The sequence below is a fragment of the Salmo trutta genome, unplaced genomic scaffold, assembly GCF_901001165.1.
Source record: "Salmo trutta unplaced genomic scaffold, fSalTru1.1, whole genome shotgun sequence".
Taxonomy (NCBI): Eukaryota; Metazoa; Chordata; class Actinopteri; order Salmoniformes; family Salmonidae; genus Salmo; species Salmo trutta.
The window spans coordinates 226,941-241,940 of NW_021823509.1; the positions used below are offsets into that span (position 1 = coordinate 226,941).

A 15,000-nucleotide genomic window follows, 5' to 3' on the forward strand; every position below is an offset into this window, starting at 1 on the left:
TCTCTGTCCCTCCCCTCTCTCCCCACCCCTAACTCTCTCTGTCCCTCCCCTCTCTCCACCCCTAACTCTCTCTCTCCCTCCCCTCTCTCCACCCCTAACTCTCTCTCTCCCTCCCCTCTCACCCCCCTAACTCTCTCTCTCCCTCCCCTCTCTCCACCCCTAACTCTCTCTCCCCTCCCCTCTCTCCACCCCTAACTCTCTCTCTCCCTCCCTCTCTCACCCCCCCTAACTCTCTCTTTCCCTCCCCTCTCTCCACCCTAACTCTCTCTGTCCCCTCCCCCTCTCTCCACCCCCTAACTCTCTCTGTCCCCTCCCCTCTCTCCACACCCCTAACTCTCTCTCTCCCTCCCCTCTCTCCACCCCTAACTCTCTCTCTCTCCCTCCCCTCTCTCCACTCCTAACTCTCTCTCTCCCTCCCCTCTCTCCACCCCTAACTCTCTCTCTCCCCTCCCCTCTCTCCACCCCTAACTGTCTCCCCTCCCCTCTCTCCACCCCTAACTATCTCTGTCCCTCCCCTCTCTCCACCCCTAACTCTCTCTGTCCCTCCCCTCTCTCCACCCCTAACTATCTCTGTCCCTCCCTCTCTCCACCCCTAACTATCTCTGTCCCTCCCCTCTCTCCACCCCTAACTATCTCTGTCCCTCCCCTCTCTCCACCCTTAACTCTCTCTCTCTCCCTCTCTCCACCCCTAACTGTCTCCCCTCCCTCTCTCCACGCCTAACTATCTCTGTCCCCTCCCCTCTCTCCACCCCTACTGTAACTCTCTCTCCCTCTCTCCACCCTAACTCTCTCTGTCCCTCCTCTCTCTCCACCCCTAACTCTCTCTGTCCCTCCCCTCTCTCCACCCCTAACTCTCTCTGTCCCGCCCCTCTCTCCACCCCTACTGTAACTCTCTCTCCCTCTCTCCACCCCTAACTCTCTCTGTCCCTCCCCTCTCTCCACCCCTAACTGTCTCCCCTCCCTCTCTCCACCCCTAACTATCTCTGTCCCTCCCCTCTCTCCACCCCTAACTCTCTCTGTCCCTCCTCTCTCTCCACCCCTAACTCTCTCTCTCTCCCTCTCTCCACCCTAACTCTCTCTGGCCCTCCCCTCTCTCCACCCCTACTGTAACTCTCTCTGTCCCTCCCCTCTCACCATCCCTAACTCTCCCTCCCCTCTCTCCACCCCTAACTCTCTCTGTCCCTCCCCTCTCTCCACCCCTACTGTAACTCTCTCTCCCTCTCTCCACCCCTAACTCTCTCTGTCCCTCCCCTCTCTCCACCCCTAACTCTCTCTCTCTCCCTCTCTCCACCCCTAACTCTCTCTGTCCCTCCCCTCTCTCCACCCCTAACTCTCTCTGTCCCTCCCCTCTCTCCACCCCTAACTCTCTCTGTCCCTCCCCTCTCTCCAGGCCAAGGAGCCTAAAGCGGTGATCAAGGTGGACTCTATCAACGCAGCCTTCCAGCCAGAGAAGATAGGTAACCCCAACGGACTACAGATCACCTACCTGAAAGACTACAGCACCAGAAACATCTTCCTCTACCACGACAACGGCAAGGTAGCTGTGTGGGGGTGTGTCTGTCACTGTATATGGATCAATTCAGCAAAGTAGCTCACTCCTCCCTCTCTCTATTTCTCTTTCTCTCTCTCTCTCCATCCCTCCATCAGGAGATAGTAGACTGGTTCAACTCTATAAGGGCCATCCAGCTCCACTATCTAAAGGTGGCCTTCCCAGGGGCTAATGATGCAGAGGTGAGTACACACACACACACACACACACACACACACACACACAACACACACACACACACACACACACACACACACACACACACACACACACACACACACACACACACACACACACACACAGTATCACTCTGTATTTAATATTTTTCAGCTGATGCCCAAATTGACCCGCAACTTTCTGAAGGAGGGCTATATGGAAAAAACAGGACCCAGGGTAAGTTTAAACACCCATGCGCGCAAGAACACACACTCACACGTTTATTTTACTATCGTTGTGGGGACCAAACAATTGATTCCCATTAAAATCCTATTTTACCTAACGTCTCTTTGGTATTTGGTATTTTATTAGGATCCCCATGAGCTGTTGAGAAAGCAGCAGCTACTCTTCCTGGGGTCCACACAGAACATGAAACATGATGTAATACAGAACATTAGTAGACAAGAACAGGTCAAGGACAGAACTACATGAATTTAAAAAGGCACACGTAGCCTTCATATCAATACATACACACACACTATCTAGGTCAAATAGGGGAGAGGCGTTGTGCCGTGAGGTGTAGCTTTATCGGTTTTTTGAAACCAGGTTTGATGTTCATTTGAGCAATATGAGATGGGAGGGTGTTCCATGCAGTAACGGCTCTATATAATACTGTACGCTTTCTTGAATTTGTTCTGGATTTGGGGACTGTGAAAAGACCCCTGGTGGCATGTCTGGTGGGGTAAGTGTGTGTGTCAGAGCTGTGTGTAAGTTGACTATGCCAAGAGAGACTGGCTTGCATAGTATTTATATCAGCCCTCTGATTATAATTAAAAGCAAGACGTGCCGCTCTGTTCTGGGCCAGCTGCAGCATAACTAGGTCTTTCCTTGCAGCACTCGGCCGCACGACTGGACAATAATCAAGATAAGACAAAACTAGAGCCTGCATGACTTGCTTTTTTGAAAGAAAAAAAAAAGCAAAGCATCTCTTTATTATGGACAGACCTCTCCCACATCTTTACAACCATTGAATCTATATGTTTTGACCATGACAGTTTACAATCTAAGGTAACACCAAGTAATTTAGTCTCCTCAACTTGTTCAACAGCCATACCATTCATTACCAGATTCAGCTGAGGTCTAGAACTTAGGGAATGACAAATACAATAATCTTAGTTTTAGGGATGTTCAGGACCAGTTTATTAATGGCCACCCATTCCAAAACAGACTGGAACTCTTTGTTAAGGGTTTCAGTGACCTCCTTAGCTGTGGTTGCTGATGTGTATATGGTTGAATCATCAGCATACATGGACACACATGCTTTGTTTAATGCCAGTGGCAGGTCATTGCTAAAAACAGAAAAGAGTAGGGCATAGAGAGCTGCCCTGCTGTACACCACACTTTACATGTTTGACATTAGAGAAGCTTCCATTAAAGCAAACCCTTTTGAGTTATATTAGATAAATAGCTCTAAATGCACGATATGTCAGAGGTTGAAAAGCCATAACACATATGTTTTCTCAACAACAGGTAATGGTCAATAATATCAAAGGCTGGACTGAAATCTAACAGTACAGCTTCCACAATCTTCTTATTATCAATTTATAATTTCAACTAATCATCAGTCATTTGTGTCAGTACATGTTGAGTGTCCTTCTCTATAACCATGCTGAAAGTCTGTTATCAGTTTTCTTACAGAGAAATACCATTGTATTTGGTGAAACACCATTTTTTCCAACAGTTTGGTAAGAGCTGGCAGCAAGCTGATAGGTCTGCTGTTAGAACCAGTAAAGTCCGCTTTACCACTCTTAGGTAGCGGAATGACTTTGGCTTCCCTCCAGGCCTGAGGACAAACACCTTCCTCTAGATTCATATTAAAGATATGACAGAAAGGAGTGGCTATAGAGTCAGGTACCATCCTCAGTAGCTTTCCATCTAAGTTGTCCATACCAGGAGGTTTGTCACTATTGATCGATAACAATCATTTTTCCACCTCTCCCACACTAACTTTACAAAATTCAAACTTGCAATGCTTTTCTTTCATTATTTGTTTTTTTATGCATGAATACGATGGCTCTCTATTCGTTGTTGTCATTTCCTGCCTAAGTTTGCCCACTTTGCCAATGAAGTAATCATTCAAATAATTGCCAACATCAAATGGTTTTGTGATGAATGGAATTTGTATTTCTGCCCATAATTTAATTTAAAGTACTCAAGTTGTTTTCCTTCATTCTTTATATAATTGATCTTGGCTTCATAATACAGTTTCTTATTTTTTGTTGTTGAGTTAAGTCACATAATTTCTTAATTTGCAGTAAGTCGGCCAGTCAGATGTGCAGCCAGACATATTAGCCATTCCTTTTCCCCATCTCTTTCAACCATACAGTTTTTCAATTCATCATCAATCCATGGAGCCTTAACAGTTCCAACAGTCAGTTTCTTAACATGTTTATCAATAATTGGAAGAAGCAATTTCATAAATTCATCAAGTGCAGCGTCTAGATCCTCTTATTAAGCACATCATACCAACAAAGATTTTTAACATCATCCACATAAGAGTCACAGGAAAATATTTTGTATGATCTCTTATACATTATATTGTGAACACCCTGGTAGGTTGACTAATAACCTGAACCAGATTACAGGCACTGGTTACAGTGAGAAGCTTCCTCTGATTGGACAGCTTGATGAAAACCAGACAATATTCAGGTCCCCAAGAAAGTAGACCTCTCTGTTTACATCACATACACTATCAAGCATTTCACACATATTATTTAGATACTGACTGTTAGCACTTGGTGGCCTATAGCAACACCACAAAAGAAAAGGCTTTAGATGTGCCAAGTGAACCTGCAACCACAACACTTCAAAAACACTTGACATAAGATCTTCTCTAAACATTACAGGGATATGGCTCTGAATATATATATAGTAACACCTCCCCCATATCTGTCTCTTCTATAGATGTCATATCCTTGTATTGCTACTGCTGTATCATCAAATGAATTATCTAAGTGAGTCTCAGAAATGGCTCATATATTAATGTTATCTGATATTAGTAAGTTATTGATTTCCTGAACCTTATTTCTAAGGCCACATATTAATATGAGCTATTTTCATCCCTTTCCTTGGTATCTTATCAGAGATAGACATAATATGGAAAAGATCAAACAAAGCAAGAGAAAAAATATATACATTCAGCAGTCCATTAATCAGTTGGTGTGTGTGTGTGTGTGTGTGTGTGTGTGCTGCGGGGTTGAAGCTACGAACCCATAGGCTTGGCTCTCTCATTCCATCCAGGCTTCTGGGAAGGAGGGTGGATAATGAGCCTGTCATAGAGAGGGTGGATAATGAGCCTGTCATAGGGAGGGTGGATAATGAGCCTGTCATAGGGAGGGTGGATAATGAGCCTGTCATAGGGAGGGTGGATAATGAGCCTGTCATAGGGAGGGTGGATAATGAGCCTGTCATAGAGAGGGTGGATAATGAGCCTGTCATAGGGAGGGTGGATAATGAGCCTGTCATAGAGAGGGTGGATAATAAGCCTGTCATAGGGAGGGTGGATAATGAGCCTGTCATAGTGAGGGTGGATAATGAGCCTGTCATAGAGAGGGTGGATAATGAGCCTGTCATAGGGAGGGTGGATAATGAGCCTGTCATAGAGAGGGTGGATAATGAGCCTGTCATAGGGAGGGTGGATAATAAGCCTGTCATAGGGAGGGTGGATAATGAGCCTGTCATAGGGAGGGTGGATAATGAGCCTGTCATAGGGAGGGTGGATAATGAGCCTGTCATAGAGAGGTTGGATAATGAGCCTGTCATAGGGAGGGTGGATAATGAGCCTGTCATAGGGAGGGTGGATAATGAGCCTGTCATAGTGAGGGTGGATAATGAGCCTGTCATAGAGAGGGTGGATAATGAGCCTGTCATAAGGAGGGTGGATAATGAGCCTGTCATAGAGAGGGTGGATAATGAGCCTGTCATAGGGAGGGTGGATAATGAACCTGTCATATAGAGGGTGGATAATGAGCCTGTCATAGAGAGGGTGGATAATGAGCCTGTCATAGAGAGGGTGGATAATGAGCCTGTCATAGGGAGGGTGGATAATGAGCCTGTCATAGGGAGGGTGGATAATGAGCCTGTCATAGAGAGGGTGGATAATGAGCCTGTCATAGAGAGGGTGGATAATGAGCCTGTCATAGAGAGGGTGGATAATGAGCCTGTCATAGGGAGGGTGGATAATGAGCCTGTCATAGGGAGGGTGGATAATAAGCCTGTCATAGGGAGGGTGGATAATGAGCCTGTCATAGGGAGGGTGGATAATGAGCCTGTCATAGGGAGGGTGGATAATGAGCCTGTCATAGGGAGGGTGGATAATGAGCCTGTCATAGGGAGGGTGGATAATGAGCCTGTCATAGGGAGGGTGGATAATGAGCCTGTCATAGGGAGGGTGGATAATGAGCCTGTCATAGGGAGGGTGGATAATGAGCCTGTCATAGGGAGGGTGGATAATGAGCCTGTCATAGGGAGGGTGGATAATGAGCCTGTCATAGGGAGGGTGGATAATGAGCCTGTCATAGGGAGGGTGGATAATGAGCCTGTCATAGGGAGGGTGGATAATGAGCCTGTCATAGGGAGGGTGGATAATGAGCCTGTCATAGGGAGGGTGGATAATGAGCCTGTCATAGGAGGGTGGATAATGAGCCTGTCATAGGGAGGGTGGATAATGAGCCTGTCATAGGGAGGGTGGATATGAGCCTGTCATAGGGGGGTGGATAATGAGCCTGTCATAGGGAGGGTGGATAATGAGCCTGTCATAGGGAGGGTGGATAATGAGCCTGTCATAGGGAGGGTGGATAATGAGCCTGTCATAGAGAGGGTGGATAATGAGCCTGTCATAGGGAGGGTGGATAATGAGCCTGTCATAGGGAGGGTGGATAATGAGCCTGTCATAGGGAGGGTGGATAATGAGCCTGTCATAGGGAGGGTGGATAATGAGCCTGTCATAGAGAGGGTGGATAATGAGCCTGTCATAGGGAGGGTGGATAATGAGCCTGTCATAGGGGATGTAAGAAATGTCTCTCCGTGCTCTGGCAGCTTTCATGACTGGGATCAGTTCTTTCCCCTTCTGGCGCGCAGCTTCAGGATAGTCCTCGTTGAGGAAGATATATGTTCCTCTCAAGTTCTTGGCTCTTTCCAGAACAGCTACCTTGTCCTTTAACCTCAGGATCTTGACCACTAAGGCCTGTCACCTGGGCCGGTGGTGGGTTTTCCAGTCCTGTGGGCGCGCTCCACCTCAATCTTCCTGTGGTCCATCTTCAGTTTCTCAGAGTTCATTTCCCTCACTTTGTCCTCAGATTCCGTCTAGATCTCATGTGAATATTCTGCAATTCCGTCCACAACAATGTTGTTCCACCTTGATTGTCCCTCGAGATAATCTGATTTATCCGTCATTGTTATCATGGATTCACATAAGAACTGATGTCCTCTCTCAATGACTTGCAGATTGCTGTCATCTTGTCGTTTTCCTGTTTAAACTCATTGAGCTGACCCTGGGACAACTGCAAACTGTTTTCAGGTCCTGGACCTCTCTGGTCAGGTTGTCCATTCTTTTATTAGTTGAATCGACCAGTATTTGGACAAAACACTTGAAGCTATTTTCTTGCTGTTGTAACAACTGCTTGGAGAAGTATTTTTGTTTATTTAATGGTACCCCCGACGGCTTTGGTCTTTGTCATGGTAGCTAGCAATGTAGGTTACGCTGTTACTTCTCACAGTTCCAGTCAGGGCAGGTCACAGGGAAGATTGAACACAACAAACAGCAGGGATCTAGACAGCCACAAACCCGTGACAATCCACAGTCCCAACCACAATGGCTAACCGCGTCGCGGGCTGCATTCAAGCCCTCAAGAATCCCCGCTAGCTTGATAGGCAGCTAGTTAGCAGCTAGGTTAGCTGCTACGCCAAATAGCTCCTCAGACCCGGCCTTGGTGTGCAGGATCACTGGACAGAGAGTAGCGGTACCAGCAACTGATACCAAATGCGTTGCAGGATTCAAACTAAAAAGTTAGCTAGCTACTAAGAAACTTTCAAATACACTTTCAAAAAACTAACTTTTCAAAACAACAAACCGAGCTCTCCCTCGTTCCGCGTTCAACAGGAAATGTTCAACAGGAAGTGATGACCCCTTAACCTAACCTAACCTTAACACCTATCCTAACTCCTAAACCTAACCCCTAATTCTAACCCTAACCCTAATTGTAACCCTAAACCTAACCCTGAAGCCTGAAATAGCATTTTTCCTTGTAGGACCAGTGAAATGTCCCCACTGGTCCGGGTTTTCCTTGTTTTATCATCCTTTTGAGGACTTCTGGTCCCGACATGGATAGTAAAACCAAACCTCACAAAAACACACACTGTCCTGTAAATGTGTAGTTCAAAGACTTCTGGTCCCCACAATGATAGTAAAACCCAAAGCACACACTGTCCTGTAAATGGGTAGTTCAAGAACTTCTGGTCCTCACAAGGATAGTAAAACCAAAAACACACACTGTCCTGTAAATGGGTAGTTCAAGAACTTCTGGTCCTCACAAGGATAGTAAAACCAAAAACACACACTGTCCTGTAAATGGGTAGTTCAAGGACTTCTGGTCCCCACAAGGATAGTAAAACCAAAAACACACACTGTTTTGTAAATGGGTAGTTCCAAGAACTTCTGGTCCTCACAAGGATAGTAAAACCAAAAACACACACTGTCCTGTAAATGGGTAGTTCAAGGACTTCTGGTCCCCACAAGGATAGTAAAACCAAAAACACACACTGTTTTGTAAATGGGTAGTTCAAGGACTTCTGGTCCTCACAAGGATAGTAAAACCAAAAACACACACTGTTTTGTAAATGGGTGATTCTTTAGCAGTCAAGTTCAAGGACCTTGATAACAAGACATTCCTCCACACCCTTAAACCATGCAATCCACCTTCAATGAATTCTATTCGTTTCTCCCATTGAATTTCAACCTGCTGTTACATTCAACCCGACTCTCTGTATTGTCTTTCTATCTGGTCTCATTAAATAACATGGAGATACGTAGTCTTAGTTTGACTCTGAGTAACATGGAGATATTTTGTATTTTTATTTAACCTTTATTTAACCAGGAAAAGCCTCAGAGGAAAAGCCTGGTTAAATACCAGAGTCTCAGAGTCAGAGTCTCAGACCCAGAGTCTCTTTTTCCTGGCCAAGACCTGGCCAAGAAGGCAGCAACAATCAATACATTACATAATTAAAACATACAACAATACAATACAACATGATCCAGCCTAAAAAAAGCATTTTACACTCCTCCGTAACAGAGTCTCCCATCAATATTTTAAATTCATTCAGTGGTGCTAACATCTAGATGAAGCATGGATTGTAGACTAGAGTTCTAGCTCTGGTAAAGGTCATGAATTTAGTTGTTTGTACATTCAAGTTTGAGACCATAAAGGGAGGCCTGCATTGACAGAAAAGCAGTCTGGAGCTCTTCAACAGCCTGAACCAGTGAAGGAGCACATGAATATATGACTGTATCATCTGCATATAGATGCAGCTTTGCTGGTTGCATCCCATTTCCCAAATCATTAATACATATTGAGAACAACACAGGAGCTAAAATGGAACCCTGGGACACACCTCTATTAATCTCTAGAAAGCTAGACTTGTGATTGTCAGTATATACACATTGTGTTCTGTCAGAAAGATAGTTCCTAAACCAATTTACTGCCCCTTCACCGAGACCAATGTTTCTGAGTCTAGCTAGATACAATGAATGGTCAACTGAATCAAATGCCTTTGATAAATCCACAAACAGAGCAGCACAATGTTGCTTTTTATCAAGTGCATTTATGTTATAATTTGCCACTGCCATAGCTGCAGTTGTGGTGCTGTGCCCCGATCTAAAGCCAGACTGAACCCCTCAGTATGTTCTTTTCAATTAAGAAGTTTTGTAACTGAGTTCACTAGGGATTCATAGACTTTGGCCAGGATAGGGAGTTTAGAGATAGGACGATAGTAATTAGCATTAGCATTATAAAAACACGTGGAAATAACAAAGCTTAAAGTTGTAGCTATGTCCGACTTAAAATATTTAAAATGTCAATACCAATGTCATATCATCGAGCACTGTGCCTCATTGTAAAGATATTACACCTCACAGTCAAGACATTGTAGTAAGCTGAATGATTTGGGGAGGAGCAGAGAATGTTCTCCTTTAGTGTTTCTCTAAAGGCATGCAGGCTCAGACATTAGGATCTCCACCCTTTAGCAGTGGGAGGACATAAGCTGATTTCCAAATGCTGGGTATTGAATTGGTCAAGAGACTCAAGTTGAAAATGTGAGCCACAGGTTCAGTAATAATACCAGCTGCTATCTTTAAGAGGAAGGGGCCCAGGTTGTCTGGACCTGCAGACTTTTTAGTGTCTATTGCCTTTAGTTCTTTATAGACCTCAGTATAAGAAACAGGCTCAAAGTTAAAATGGTTCACAAGAGGGCCTATATCCTAGTTTACTGTAACAGAGCTTACATTAGAGGCCTGGGCCCCACCATTATCAAAAACTGAGCCAGCAGATATGATGTGCTTGTTAAAAACCCCTACAATATCAGCTTTATCCTTCACTTCATTAGAATCCATCACTAAATGGTCAGGAAGGCCAGAGGATACATTAGAACCTGGCACTGATTTGATTAGCTTCCAGAACTTGGTAGGGTTGTTTAGGTTCTCTGTGACTGCATTTAAATAGTCATATGATTTGGACTTCCTGATCAATCCTGTTTATTTGTTTCTTAGCACTCTGAAGGAGGCCCAGTCAACAGGAGTATTTGTATGTCTCGCTTGAGCCCAAGATATATTTCTCTTCCTAATTGATTCTGCCAAGTTATCTGCAAACCAGGGATTGTCCCTTCCACTGATTCAACATTTCTCCACAGGGCCATGCTTATCACAAATGTCATATAAAAATAGTCCCAGGCAGTGCCAACATTGGGAATCAGACTTAATCTGTCAATATTAGGGTACAGATCAAGAGCACTTGCTCATCAAACTGTTTCAAATGTTTTTTTGTTTTTTTAATCTAACGGGGTTTGGCTTTGGTCATTTTTGTATTTCTAACACAAGCAATTGCAGAGTGATCACTGACATCATTACAGAATATCCCAGTCGATGTGTATTTGTGAGGGGTATTCATTAGAATAATGTCCAATAGCGTTCATTTGTTAGGTGCCGAGGGCGGTCTGTAGCAGCCGAGGGCGGTCTGTAGCAGCCGAGGGCCATCTGTAGCAGCCGAGGGCCGTCTGTAGCAGCTGAGGGCGGTGTAGCAGCCGAGGGCAGTCTGTAGCAGCCGAGGGCCGTCTGTAGCAGCCGAGGGCGGTCTGTAGCAGCCGAGGGCCGTCTGTAGCAGCTGAGGGCGGTGTAGCAGCCGAGGGCCGTATGTAGCAGCCGAGGGCGGTCTGTAGCAGCCGAGGGCGGTCTGTAGCAGCCGAGGGCGGTCTGTAGCAGCCGAGGGCCGTCTGTAGCAGCCGAGGGCGGTCTGTAGCAGCCGAGGGCGGTCTGTAGCAGCCGAGGGCCGTCTGTAGCAGCCGAGGGCCGTCTGTAGCAGCCGAGGGCGGTCTGTAGCAGCCGAGGGCGGTCTGTAGCAGCCGAGGGCCGTCTGTAGCAGCCGAGGGCAGTCTGTAGCAGCCGAGGGCGGTGTAGCAGCCGAGGGCCGTCTGTAGCAGCCGAGGGCGGTCTGTAGCAGCCGAGGGCCGTCTGTAGCAGCCGAGGGCCGTATGTAGCAGCCGAGGGCGGTCTGTAGCAGCCGAGGGCGGTCTGTAGCAGCCGAGGGCCGTCTGTAGCAGCCGAGGGCCGTCTGTAGCAGCCGAGGGCGGTCTGTAGCAGCCGAGGGCGGTCTGTAGCAGCCGAGGGCCGTCTGTAGCAGCCGAGGGCCGTCTGTAGCAGCCGAGGGCGGTGTAGCAGCCGAGGGCCGTCTGTAGCAGCCGACTACAGTGATGTGGGAGTTCTTATAAACGTTCACTTCAACCGCAAGCAATTCAAAATGTTTGGTTTTGGTATTTCAGAGGTTTTAAACTCAGACTTAACATAAATTGTAACCCCTCTTCCTTTATTCATCCAATCCGTTCTAATAACAGTGTACCCATCAATAGAAATCCAGTTATTTGACACAAATTTCTTTATCCAAGTTTCTGATGAAACCATTATGTCTTCATGTGTCGTTTTGGCCCATATTCTAATCATGTCTATACTTCTGACATTAACATGCAAGAAAGAGGCCAACACCTGCTCTGTTTTTAAATCATAGGGAGTAGAGATGGTGCACGGTATCTACCGGCCCAGGGTTTGGTTAAACATTACCAGAGATCAACAATAAAAGCATAACAATATATCTCAGTTGCACAGTGCGTGAGGACTTGGTGGAGCCAGCACCATTGTCAATAAAACGAACTGAGTCTTTCGACACAGAAAAAAAGGCATTCAGTAGTTTGAGATGTTGGAAGTATGTCATCAAGTGTAGGTCCAGTTGTGTTTGAGAGTGGTACAAATGTAACTGCAGAGAGAGACCAAGTTCCTGGTGGTATTTTCAGAGTCAAACTAAGACTAAGTAACATGGAGATACTAAGACTAAACATGGAGATAAACTAAGACTAAATAACATAGAGATATTCAGAGTCAAACTAAGACTAAGTAACATGGAGATACTAAGACTAAACATGGAGATAAACTAAGACTAAATAACATAGAGATATTCAGAGTCAACCTAACCTGTCCATTGCTCTATTTCTCAATTTCAAAATGTCTCCATCGACTCTGTTTGACTGACAGCTGAATCACTGTGTGGCGAGGCCTGCCAGGGAGCAGAACATGAACACACACACGCTTTGACACACCGACACACACACACCGACACACACACACTGTGTTTAATCACTGTGTGGAGAGGCCTGCCAGGGAGCAGAACATGAACACACACACGCTTTGACACACCGACACACACACACACACACACACACACACACACACACACACACACTGTGTTTAATCACTGTGTGGAGAGGCCTGCCAGGGACTAGAGGGAATAAAGGGCTGGTACACTGATAGACTTAATCACTCAGGGAGAGGTTCCCACACACACACACACACACATGCATTCACACACACACACACACACACACATGCATTCACACACACACACACGCGCACACATGCGTACACACATGCACACACACACACAGACACACCCACAATGTGTTTAGAATGTCACTGTCATGTTACCACATGAAAGAGTTTTCTATCCTGCTGCGTTTGACTCATTCTACAATAGTACCCATTTCCATTTGTAAAGAGAAAGAGACACTCCCTAAATGAATCAGGAACACTTTTATACACACTCTTGACATAAGGATATTACAACATTTAAAGAGGACAATTTGTCAGTCAGCGGGGACTGAAATGTCATCATTATTTGAAGCATGACTGGCTCAAAGGAGATGAAAGTGGCTGCTCTGTGATGTGGTGTATTGTCCCTAGGACCAGAAGAAAAACTCCTGGGTCGTATTCAGTAGGTGAAAAAGTATCAGAAAAGACCACCTGAACCAATAAGAACCCAGATTATGTTATCTGTTGCAAAAATAATTGCTACCGTGTGTCTTTCTCAACAGGACCCTTGGTCCTAATTTTCTATCTGCTGTGTGAGTTGATAGTTGTGACTGATCTGGGGCCTGTATCCACAAAGTGTCTCAGAGTAGGAGTGTCCATCCACAAAGTGTCTCAGAGTAGAAGTGTCCATCCACAAAGTGTCTCAGAGAAGGAGTATCCACAGTGTCTCAGAGTAGAAGTGTCCACAAAGTGTCTCAGAGTAGGAGTATCCACAAAGTGTCTCAGAGTAGAAGTATCCATCCACAAAGTGTCTCAGAGTAGAAGTATCCATCCACAAAGTGTCTCAGAGTAGAAGTATCCATCCACAAAGTGTCTCAGAGTAGAAGTATCCATCCACAAAGTGTCTCAGAGTAGGATTATCCATCCACAAAGTGTCTCAGAGTAGGAGAATCCATCCACAAAGTGTCTCAGAATAGAAGTGTCCACAAAGTGTCTCAGAGTAGGAGTGTACACAAAGTGTCTCAGAGTAGGAGTGTCCACAAAGTGTCTCAGAGTAGGAGTGTCCACAAAGTGTCTCAGAGTAGGAGTGTCCACAAAGTGTCTCAGAGTAGGAGTGTCCACAAAGTGTCTCAGAGTAGGAGTGTCCACAAAGTGTCTCAGAGTAGAAGTGTCCACAAAGTGTCTCAGAGTAGGAGTGTCCATCCACAAAGTGTCTCAGAGTAGGAGTGTCCATCCACAAAGTGTCTCAGAGTAGGAGTGTACACAAAGTGTCTCAGAGTAGGAGTGTACACAAAGTGTCTCAGAGTAGGAGTGTCCACAAAGTGTCAGAGTAGGAGTGTCCACAAAGTGTCTCAGAGTAGGAGTGTCCACAAAGTGTCTCAGAGTAGGAGTGTCCATCCACAAAGTGTCTCAGAGTAGAAGTGTCCACAAAGTGTCTCAGGGTAGGAGTGTCCACAAAGTGTCTCAGAGTAGGAGTGTCCACAAAGTGTCTCAGAGTAGAAGTGTCCACAAAGTGTCTCAGAGTAGAAGTGTCCACAAAGTGTCTCAGAGTAGGAGTGTCCACAAAGTGTCTCAGAGTAGAAGTGTCCACAAAGTGTCTCAGAGTAGGAGTGTCCACAAAGTGTCTCAGAGTAGGAGTGTCCACAAAGTGTCTCAGAGTAGGAGTGTCCACAAAGTGTCTCAGAGTAGGAGTGTCCACAAAGTGTCTCAGAGTAGGAGTGTCCACAAAGTGTCTCAGAGTAGGAGTGTCCACAAAGTGTCTCAGAGTAGGAGTGTCCACAAAGTGTCTCAGAGTAGGAGTGCTGTTCTAAGATCAGTTTTGCCTTCTAAATCATAATGAATAACAGGGAGGGCTGATCGTAGATCAGCATACCTACTCTGAGATGCTTTGTGGATATGGGCCTTGGTCCCTCTGTTGTTGCTATATGAGGTCCTGGTGCAGCAGATAGCCTAGCGTTTAGAGCGTTGGGCTAGTAATAAAAATGTTGTTGGTTCAAATCCCCAAGCTGACTAGGTGAAAAATCTACTGATGTGCCCTTGAGCAAGACACTTGACCGTAATTGCTCCTGTAAGTCGCTCTGGATTAGAGTATCTGCTAAATGACAAAAAATATATAAATTTAGTCCTGGTGGTGTCTTATCCTTCTGTATTTGCAATGTGGGGTCCTGGTGGT

At 45.6% G+C, this 15,000-nt stretch overlaps 1 protein-coding gene across 1 annotated transcript in view; it reads left to right on the forward strand.

Moving 5' to 3' along the window:
* zgc:92360 (ArfGap_ADAP and PH1_ADAP domain-containing protein) overlaps positions 1-15,000 on the forward strand; it is a gene marked incomplete in the record, with an annotated part of 33,169 nt that overhangs the window by 13,881 nt on the left and 4,288 nt on the right. The window contains 3 exon segments of the mRNA XM_029749123.1: positions 1,391-1,537; positions 1,648-1,731; positions 1,880-1,942. Of these exon segments, the coding sequence (XP_029604983.1) occupies positions 1,391-1,537; positions 1,648-1,731; positions 1,880-1,942 (294 nt within the window).